This window comes from Poecilia formosa, unplaced genomic scaffold (assembly GCF_000485575.1).
Source record: "Poecilia formosa unplaced genomic scaffold, Poecilia_formosa-5.1.2 Scaffold388, whole genome shotgun sequence".
NCBI classification, from domain to species: domain Eukaryota; kingdom Metazoa; phylum Chordata; class Actinopteri; order Cyprinodontiformes; family Poeciliidae; genus Poecilia; species Poecilia formosa.
The window spans coordinates 1-11,329 of record NW_006800327.1 but is presented as its reverse complement, the minus strand read 5'-3'; the positions used below and the strand labels follow the sequence as shown (position 1 = coordinate 11,329).

General features: G+C 37.1%; 1 protein-coding gene across 1 annotated transcript; it reads right to left on the bottom strand.

Annotated features, from left to right (window-relative positions):
• Nucleotides 1-5,856: 5,856 nt before the first annotated feature.
• Nucleotides 5,857-8,277, bottom strand: LOC103154475 (lysozyme C, milk isozyme-like). The gene is made up of 5 exons (XM_007575769.2): nt 8,076-8,277; nt 7,654-7,932; nt 6,601-6,664; nt 6,128-6,172; nt 5,857-6,010 (listed from the first exon to the last, which is right to left on the bottom strand). The coding sequence occupies exons 1-5, from the start codon at nt 8,239-8,241 to the stop codon at nt 5,950-5,952; spliced, it is 615 nt and encodes a 204-aa protein (XP_007575831.1). The 5' UTR covers nt 8,242-8,277; the 3' UTR covers nt 5,857-5,949.
• Between the last annotated feature and the right edge of the window lie 3,052 nt (nt 8,278-11,329).

The following is an 11,329-nucleotide window of genomic DNA, read 5'->3' as shown; positions in this document are numbered from 1 at the left end:
GCTCAGGGTTTTCCAAACATTTCCATGCCATGACTTCTCCAAACAGTGTTTGCTTTTGGCCTTTATAAACCAACACACAATGCTACAAAATATTTAAAGAAACAATGACTTTTGGATTTTTTTTCTCACTTTTATTCTGTATTTAAAGAGACAATATTATGTAAAATCAACTTTTTTTTTTTTTTTAGCTTTGCATCAATTTATGTTATTGCCTCATCAAAAACATTCACTAGCGATTTGATTCTTTTGAACGGCTCCTGAACGGTAGGACTCAAGTCTCAGTTAGTAAGAACCGTTCTTTGCTTTTTATGACTTTTCTTACTAAAAATGCTCTGCTTGCACGACAACAGCTATTGTTATTTTTAATTTAAAATGGTTTAATCAGGAAATAAATACAACTTATAGAACTAGGTGGATAACTTTTATATGTAATGGTGCAGAAGAGGATTTTTATTTCTTCCAAAGCAAGTCAAGTCTGGTTACAAATAGACTTAAAATGTTAACAAATTAACTGTTTTTTTATTTCCATGTGTTTGACGTCAATGGAAAGGTTAGACTCTTTCAGAATCTGTGAATAACTCAAAACGCACCGAGTTGTTCATTGTTTTGTCGTGAAACGTTGCTTCAGACCAATTTCTCGCTCAGACGTTTGGGAGACTTTCCTTACCACGATGTGTCTGTAAAACACACATGCTGCGGAGGTCTCGAGGTTACTATTGTGTCATTTTACTATCGTTTACTCCACGTGACTGAGGTTTAAGACAAGCCACTCCCTTTTCTCTCACCAGGCTTTCCAGTTACTGTGATGAAGGGCAGACAAAACAAAGATAATCCCATCACTGGGCAGTTCCTCCGCTGCATGTGTAAGCATGTGAGCAGCTGCTTAACCTCTGGCCCCTCCCACCACAGCTGGACAGAAACACGCTCATCTCATCCTTAACTCAGTGCAGCTTTCTCTGCAGACACATATTCTGCTGCTGCAAACGGCCCCTCTGCATCCATCCATCCATCATTCATCCACTCCAGCAGCAGCTGACCATGACCCGGACGCTGCTGGACAGCAGCTGGATGAGGTTTGGACCAGCAGGCGATGGGCTGGACGGCTGGAAGACAGGTCGGCTTCCAACACAGGAGCAGCAGGTGTGTGACGTTACATCATAACTGAATAATTATTATAACAACAATACAGAGTAGCATTTTAAAGTTCACTGCAAAAACACAAGATATTACCAAGTATTTTTAGTCTAGTTTCTAGTTTAAGTATCTTTGTACACTTGAAATTACATAAAACTAACTTACGAGCAGAGGTGGGTAGAGTAGCCAAAATTATACTCAAGTAAGAGTACCACTACTTCAACATATTTTACTCAAGTAAAAGTAAAAAGTAGACGTTTTTGTTAAAGTTTCATAAGTTTTTAATCTAAAGAAACTGGTTTGGAAATATTTTCTTTTGCCTAAATTTGTTATTTATTTGTTATATCAATTTTTGTCATTTTCATCCTTAAAGTACCAAAATTTTCACTTAACTTTATATTTCGGTTAATCTGATTATGTACATTTTAAATGTAAAATTATTGATAATCAGTTACTCAGTACTTGACTGGACTTTTTACCAAATACTTTTTTACTCTTACTTGAGGAACTTCTTGAATGACTACTTTTTACTTCTACCTGTGTAAAAATATGTTGAAGCAGAGCTACTTTTACTCGAGTAATATTTCTGGGTACTCTAATCTGGGTTCTAATCATTTTGTTCAGGTTTTAAAAGCAGAAATTCAGTGAAATTATTACTTGTTTTCATGTATTACTTTGCAGATACCATTCTCTCTATACCTGATAATGTAAGAAAATCAAGTTTTTAAAATCTTAATCTTTCTTGCTGATCTTCAGATCAACACCTGGCCTGATGTGGGNGGTTTGGACCAGCAGGCGATGGGCTGGACGGCTGGAAGACAGGTCGGCTTCCAACACAGGAGCAGCAGGTGTGTGACGTTACATCATAACTGAATAATTATTATAATAACAATACAGAGCAGTATTTTAAAGTTCACTGCAAAAACACAAGATATTACCAAGTATTTTTAGTTTAGTTTCTAGTTTAAGTATCTTAGTACACTTGAAATTACATAAAACTAACTTACGAGCAGAGGTGGGTAGAGTAGCCAAAATTGTACTCAAGTAAGAGTAACACTACTTCAACATATTTTACTCAAGTAAAAGTAAAAAGTAAACGTTTTTGTTAAAGTTTCATAAGTTTTTAATCTAAAGAAACTGGTTTGGAAACATTTTCTTTTGCCTAAATTGGTTATTATTTTTGTTATATCAATTATTGTCATTTTCATCCTTAAAATACCAAAATTTTCACTTAACTTTATATTTCAGTTAATCTGATTATGTACATTTTAAATGTAAAATTATTGATAATCAGTTACTCAGTACTTGAATAGACTTTTTACCAAATACTTTTTTACTCTTACTTGAGGAATTTCTTGAATGACTACTTTTTACTTTTACCTGAGTAAAAATATGTTGAAGCAGAGCTACTTTTACTCGAGTAATATTTCTGGGTACTCAGATCTGGGTTCTAATCATTTTGTTCAGGTTTTAAAAGCAGAAATTCAGTGAAATTATTACTTGTTTTCATGTATTACTTTGCAGATACCATTCTCTCTATACCTGATAATGTAATAAAATCAAGTTTTTAAAATCTTAATCTTTCTTGCTGATCTTCAGATCAACACCTGGCCTGATGTGGGGTTAGAAGAGGACAGAGGCTCAGAGCTGGCGTTGTACATTTGTCTCCCAATCGTCTCCGTTTTCCTGCTGGCTCTCCTGGCTGGACTGGCCTATCAACGCTGGTTCTGCCACAAACTTAGCCTGGCCAACATAATCGCCCTGGACGTCCAGGACGCAGACGCCAACGCAGAGTTTCTAGCCTCCCTGACCAGGAACGCCGAGCGCCACACCAGCACCAGTTCTGACGGATCGGAAGGCGTCTTCGTCATGGTTTACCTGCCGCCGCCGTACGAGGAAACGCTCACCAAAATCACCCGGGCCGCCAGCCTGTCCAGCTCCAGAGATGTAGAGGCGATGAAGATAGAAAACCTGGAGGCCATGCTGGGCCCTGAGCTGAAACATAACATCCAGACTGTGTGATGAGCTCTTAAAGCTGCACCTTATGCACTTTTATTTTATTTAAAAAATATAATTTTGACACATTTGTTAAAACTGTCACCATGTTGTGACAGTTTGTTATGAGACAGATTATCTGTGGAAAAAATGTATCTCCTTCTCTTCCCCAAGCTGCTGCTGCTGTCTGCAGAAATGGAAAAACATCCAATCAGAGCCAGGAGGCGGGTCTTAGAGCTGCCAATCATCCTCATGAACGTGCTGCTAAATGTGCTAATGACAGAGAAACAACTCACCGTTACAGGAAAACTGTTTATCTGCCATCATCAGCTGCCATGCTAACTAGATTTAGCATTCACAACAAGTTATGCTAGCTGCAATGGGGGAGGATGAGCAGCCCCACGTGAGATTGTGATTGACAGCACTTTGACACTCCTCCTGGCACTGATTGGTTGTTTCTCCTCCTACTTGAGCTGCTATTTTTGTATGAAGGAGTGGAAAAACAACCAATCAGAGCCAGCAGGCGGGTCTTAGAGCTGTTAATCAATCTCATGAACATGTTGCTAAATGTGCTAATGGAGAAGAAACAATTTATAGTTACAGAAAAACAGTGGCCATACTAACAACCCCTGGCATTTGTTAGCTCTTAGCTTCACCAATAGGGGGGCAGTGGGGAAAAAAAGAGTTGCGAGCAGCGTCACATTGAAAATGATTGACAGCGCTAAGAGCCGCCTCCTGTCTGATTAGTTCTTCTTTAGTTAGCTCAGGGAGAAGGTGGAGGAGCCTGATTTTTTCACAGATTATCTGTCTCGTATCAAACTGTCACAAAATCGTGACAGTTTCAACAAAAATGGAAAAATAAAATTTGTGTAAAAAGTTACAAACTGCAACTTCAACTCCACTACTTAAAAAAAGATTTTATAACAATATGTATAATCAGTCACTTAGGTTCTGGAGAGTATTTATCTGTTTTGCTCCAGATTTTGGATTTAGAGCTGCTTAAGGCTACATGTTCAATATTAAATGTAGCTTTTGTAGTATCAGAAAAATGGTCAGCGAAATTTGTTGCATACTGGAAAACAAAAGAAACAGACAAAGTTACAGACAAGCAAGAGATGCTCATCCTACCAGATCAAGATGTTTTTCTAAATGTGTAAATATGGATTGTGTGAGAATGTTTATATCGTTATTTCATGAGCTCTAATCTCAAAGGAATAAAAAATGTTTATTCCGTTCCGATCTCTGCAGTGATCTGCCTTTTTGTGTGGGAAATAATAAAAATAATTTTCTTATCAGTTCAGCCATGACGGGACAGAAATCACAAACATTTGGAATACAATCCTCTTATTCTTGCTAAGTTTTACTGTATGCAAATAAATCCTCACATAAACAATATGTGACATTGATTATGTAACAAATAAACTAAAATGCAGAACACAGTGCCTCAAAATTACTGTAACGTGTTGCTCAACAGCTTAGAGAATTGCATTCATACATGCAAAATTGTCCAATGCAATAATTCCTATTCCTTGAGGTACAACATTAAAATGTAAAACATAAATGCTTCAAAATGGTCTAAAGCAGTCTTTCTCAAACTGTGGTTGCCGGACCTCTGGTGGTCCGCGGTCACCCCTTAGTGGTCCGCGAGGTACTTCACGCAAACGACCGTTTATTTGCCGTGACGTCAGCTTAAAGTGCAACGCTGCAGCTAGCTTAGCAAAGGATTATGTTAAAAATACTGATGAAAAACTGGCGTAAAACCAAGTTACTCAAAAGAAAAGCTGCAGATACCGGTGGAAAGAAAACAACTCCAGGACTATTATATGATCACAAGAAGCTAAATCATAGCTGCTGATTGTTGATGTGTCGTTCACAGCTTAGCGACTGGATTCCTTCAATGGCTTTATGCGGTCAGCGGTTGGACTCGTCTTGGTTAGTGAGAACTGTTATTTGTTTTTTATTGCCTATGATGCTCTGCTTACATGTCTACAGCTATTGTTATTTTTATTTAATTAAATAAATGATTAAATTAAATAAATACAACTGATAGAAATGGGTGGATTATTTTTATATTTAATGGTGCTTTTTTGTTTCTGTTAACGCAACTCAAGTCTACTTTTCTTTCATTCTAAATCACAAGTAGTCCTAATTGTTATGAATGCACATAACACTTGAGTGAGTTAAAGATTTATATTGTCATAGGTTGCATTATATATGAACATGTATTATCGTGGGGCAATTTCAGGTTAGGTGGTCCATGACTGTTTGTTAAATGGGTTAAGTGGTCCTCAGCCTGAAAAAGTTTGAGAAACACTGGCCTAAAGAGAAATAAAGCAATATCTTGATTGGGCTGATGGAAGCCAGATTTGTTTTCAATCTTCTGGGTCACAATATTTTAATAAAACAAGCAAAGTAGATGAGGAATCTCTGTAGATCCACAATAAAAAAAAACATCTCACAGGTTTACCTGCAAAAAATTGTTTATATTTTCTATTTTTAAGGGTTTTTTTAAGGCCTCTTATCAGTAAAAATTAAATCTTCGTCTGTAACAACCATCTGAGTTGGCAAACCAAATGGATACGATTTGTGAATTGTGTAAAGAATCATTGGGAAGGCTGAAAATGGCCCCTGGGTCTCACTTTGGAAATCCCTACCCTCAGTAATTGCTTTTACTTTGCAAAACTGATTGAAACATAAACTTTCTTTTCATAAACACAACACATGGCACATGCTTCATATTTTTTATTCATTCATAATTCTCAATAGTTTGGTAAAGGAAGACCGATCATTCTATTGAGATTAAGGGTGAAACAAAGTTTCTCAGCAACCACTGAAGTACTGGTCCAAATTGTTGCAGTTGCCACCCACAAGTTTCTTGACACTGCAAACAAACAGAGGGGATCGCTCAGTAAAGAACATTTTGCCATTTGTTAATCAAGCTGTCACAAAAATACAAAAAAACTAACAACAGTAAAACATTTCTGTAAATTAGACTTACACTTCCCAAAGCTCCTTTGAGTTCTTCGCCATGAAGTTTTTTGTTCTGTTGAAGAATGTAAAATAAAAAAACAACCAAAATAACAAAATATGTTTGTCATTTTGTAATGATTCTACCTTGACTTATTTAATTTTAACATGGTTTAGTTTTCTTGGGGGAATCTGTTTATTCCCCGACAGATTTCTTCTGTTTTTTGCTTTTGTTATCACAATTTAATATTTTAGATCATCCATCCCAACAATATGCAATCCAGTGGAAAAATCACGATTTCTTTGATGATATGAACACGTAGGTGTGGCAAAAAAACAAAAAAAAAAACCCAGAAGAAATCTGTAAGGGGTCAAACACTTTTTTGTTATACTTCATATAACTCAACCACCATCATGGAAATATTTAAAAACACCCAGTTTACCATCAGGAACTTGATGGTACAACATACAAATTTAAAATAAAAAAAACAAATAAAAACTTACACAAGCTCGTTGATGACCTTCACCACACAGTTGATGTCATCAGAGATGTCGTCATCAGTTAGTTCTAAGGAAAAAAAAAACACAAAAACAGTATTTCCTGTTTCAGATGACAGAACAAAAGAACTTGAGAAAAACAGTAAAAAGTTTTAACAGTCCTCATATCACTCTACATGCCACAGCTAAGCAATGAGTAGCTTAAAGTGTAACTCTAACCCTGCCCCAGAAAATTCCTGAAAAGTGGGCGGAGCCAATATACGCGGAGGAGCGTGGCCAAGTGGGGATGAGCGGAGGGGCTTTGTGGTACTATTGCTATGAACTTTGTAGTGACTTTAAAAAAAAAAAAACCAACAAGTGGCAAATCTAAACTTTTTTTGTGCTGTTTTATGTTTGAGATGGTTTTAGACCTGAATTCAGACCTGCATGACATAAAACATTACCGTTTTAAACAGCTTACATTTGACAAAACAAGACATTTCTAGGCAAAATAATATGAACTCAACAAATTTGCACAAAAATGTCAAAATTTGCACAGAACTTTAAAGATAGAAACCTGTCAGTAAAAAAAAGGTTGATAACCCTGCCCCCACACAATAATTGAAAAATTACACAAAAGTGGGCGGAGCCAAGATACAGTGAGGGGCGTGGCCAGGGTCAGGACAAAAGAAGTTCTGTTGCTAACTTATAAACTTCGTCACTGTATTTAGCAAGCAACTTTTTGTCAGAAATACAAGAGAGAAATGTAGCGGTATTTTTCTGTGTTGAAGTGACTTTTACGTTTTAGTGAGATGTTTTATATCCCTAAGGAAGCTGTGTTTGGTAAAGCTGGTCAGTTTAAAATAACAGGAGAATCAACTGCCTAGGCACCATTTGACCAAAGTAGGCCAGCACTGAGACGGTTTTAGGCAAAAATAATGCAAAACTAAACAAATTTGCACAAAAATGTCAACATCTGCACAGAAACACAAAGACAGACCCCTAAACAACCTGTTCAGACAGCTTGTCAGCTATAAACAGTTGATTTGTGGGTTAGTTACACAATAACCGTATGCTTACTGTTGCAGCTGATATCACACAAATTGAGTGAGGCGCTGTTGGTGCTGCTGCAGACCAAATCATCGGGGAGTTGGAAAAGGCCGTAAAGGGTCACACCCACATCGTCCTCGTTGCTTTCGGAGGACTTGCCCTTGCCCTTTGACTTTTTCTTGTCCTTCTCCTTAGATTCAGATGATCCGCTCTTAGTTGAATCCTCCTGACTCTCTTTTCCCGTCCCACGGCTCAGATCAGTCACGGCACTGGTGTTAAAGCCTGAAAGCTGCTCCGCGTGGCAGACCACTGAAAAGTTAAAAATGAAATCAGTAATCGATCTGACTGTTCAGTTTTCACAAATCATTTTTTCAACAATGAGCAAACACCATTATAATTTAACTTTGCCTACAATCATTTGTTCTTATCTAAAGAGAAAATCAGCTACCAACCCTTGGCTAAGAAGGCATCTTCAGTCAGTCCGTTCACCGTCACACTTTTCGGTAGGGAGCTGAACGCCACCATCAGCTGCTGCCTCAGTTCACATTTGGTCACATTTCGAGCCGCGGCCAGGCTGCATCCCAGCACGACGAAAGCAAAAAGCACAAGTACCTTCATCTTGACACCAAGTATCTTCTCTGACTCTGAGCCTGTGTGTCATGGTGCTTATATGCCTCCGAGGAATCATTGGCAGCAAAGAATCACAGGACACCCATTGTCCTTCTGAATAAAGGCCTCTCCCTGAACTCTCAATGATGATGTAAAATCTCACAGCTATTTTGAGTTTTAGATCACCAAAGAAGCTTGGGGAAGAAACTGATACATCCACCTGAAACTATCTTTTCTCATTTTTAGGTCACATCTGATCCAGTTGAAAGAAGACTGAAAACCTGGTAAGATGAAACGATTTATCTTCCCCACGTCACCATAAGGCATTTATAATTTCTATGAACATAGAGTGGGAGTACAGAATGAAATAACATCCTGAGCACAGCTATCAGGTTAAAACAGTCTCCAAAAGAAGAACAAAAGTAAAAAAACACAACGAAAAAGCAGCATAATTAATCCCTGATCATTCAGAGCACCAGACGTCTGAGAGCAAAATGTAGAACAGTATTGTGGCAAAAGAAAGGTTTTGTTGCAGTCTGTCCTGAAAACCCAAACCAACAGAGGGTTATCATGTGTTAAAGTAGCTGTATGTGATTTGCTTCCCCACAAGTAATATTTGAGGAGCAAAATTAGTGATAGTTTTATTTGTTTTTACGTCAGTGTCATGTGTTATTATTGTTACAAGGGAAACCGGAGTGTTTTTTGTCCAGACAGAACCATCGAAACCTTCTGAACAGAAACGGCTTGGTTCAGAGTGTCTGCAGGTTTCTGGGTGAACCAATCAGGGTCGATCACTGGGTGGATTTCAGGACACCTGAGGTATCGTTAGGATCATCCTTCCCAGAGATCAGGTTATGTGGTGAGGTGGAAAATGGTGTCGTTGCTGCTGCTCACCAGATTTTAGCAGAGAAATCTCTTCAGTTGTTCATAAGCTGAGGTTCAACAGACCGTAAAATTGGAAGTTGGAATTGTGAAAATAAATAAGTTGCTTAATGGGAACAAGGCAATTTTGAGTTTTTGCAAAAGGTGAGGTGTTTTTTTTTCAGCTCTATCAAATTTTTTAATTTATTTTTTTGGCATCACACAAGTCGTGATCAACAGCTGGATGCCATTATTGGCGGAAAAGACAAAGAAAACGACAGGAAGTGGCAGGAGGATAATGGTGGCCTTGATTTTTAATGACTTATCGCATGAACAAACTTATTCACATGTGATTTTAATTGTGTTTCTTATTTTATGGAAACACCGTAATTGCAAAATTTTGTCCTTTTGGCATTAGACAAAATTTTGTGCACATTTGTAATGGAAACACAGCTACTGTTTAAAAACACCAAATCAGAGAACATTCACAAGAAATGCAAACTGTTAAAAAACCCACTTGGTCTTTTAATAGACCACAATTAAAAACATGTGGATACCCATAATTGGTATATACAGTAGACTACAACTGTCCTTAAAGCCATCTTTTCTCATGTATGGGTCAAAATTGATCACATATATAAGAGAAAGAGAGAACCTGGCTAGAAAACTAATTCGTCATAGAGAAGTAAAGGAGTATACTAAATGTGAGGACACCCTGAGTGCCGCTATATGTTAGACAGAAACAGAACAAAAGAAACAGCAACAAAGCAGCTACTTCAGTTGGAGCAGAAGTGTTTCCACTGCTTTAATCACATGTTTTCAAAATGTCTGCCTGTGCATGTCTGTTAGAGAGGAGAGCAAAATTATGGTGTAAGGGAAAAGAATGAAGGTAAGGCGTACCCCGTTTGAAACCAAATTCACATCTAGCAGGTGATGCTAGATGTGAACCCAGGAAAACCACATGTTGAAACTGGATTAAAATGTCCATCCGACTAAATAAACATACACCCATATAAGTTTGCAGCTTAATGTAAAAGCAATGCAGCTTTGCTAAAACTAAAGCCAGGAAGATTTCAAACAGACAGAACATGTGATGTGGTCAAACGACAGTAATGCATTGAAGTAAGTAAAATATATCCAATTTTAATAAGTGCAGAAACAGCTAATTAGGGCCTTTGTAGATAGAAAAGAAAAGGAGTTGTAAATTTCCCCCAAAAAGCTCAGAAATCTTTCAATTAATCTCATAAATGTTCTAGAAAATAACTTGTAAATTTCTTAGTTCCTTGGTGGATTTTCTTTTTTTTTCATATCTACTAAGGGCAAATTTTCTGCCATAATCCAAGAGCGCACATTTTCAGTCTGAAAGATTTCACGTCTTTTGTTCCCTACAAGCGAGCAGAGAGTTTTGCAAGCAAAGATTTGCTCCGAGCAGCGACTGTTTCTGAGCGCGAGGAGAAGCTTTGAGTACAAGCATTACAAGTTTTGAGAAAAAAATATGATGTCCTGCTTTCTAAGTGAAAATGTAAGCAAAAGTATTAAAAGTTTTGACACCAAAAGAAAAATTCCCCCATAATCTACAATGACCCTAATACGCTGTTGTAAAAATGGAGAAATGAGATAAAATAGAAATATTCTTCATTGTGCGACAGCAGTAAAGTAAAGTGATTGGCATTCAAAGCAAGTAGAATCACACAAATATCACAATAAGTGACAATAATGTGCATGTGAAAGAATTAACCATATAGGAATCTAAAATGAGCAGCAGTTTATCTGTGAAACTTAAAACTCCAAAGGTTTTACAAAATATACTCCAGAAATAATTTTTAATTTTAATTTTTTATAAAAGTTATCACGTTTTGACGCAGAGAAATAGATTAAACAAGTTATTTTGAGGATGAAACTGTAAAAACTGTTGGTGTTATCCATATTTTAAATTATTATATCAGGATTACATGTCATACTTTCTTACCTCTGTTTATTTTGTCCATCATAAAGTCATTTTCTTTTCTAGAGAATGACTATTGATAAGTCCATTTCAAATATATCCATAAATTATTCAGAGGTGAATGATAACACTGGACTCTAGATGGCGCAGTTGGTCCAACCAGAGCTTAGAAAAAAAATGGTTCCCATCATCTGAGGCCCTGAACGTTCATACATGACAAACTGGACAACAAATAAAGTTTAATCTGAAACAGTAGCAACAACTAAAATATGATTGGAATATGGATTAGAA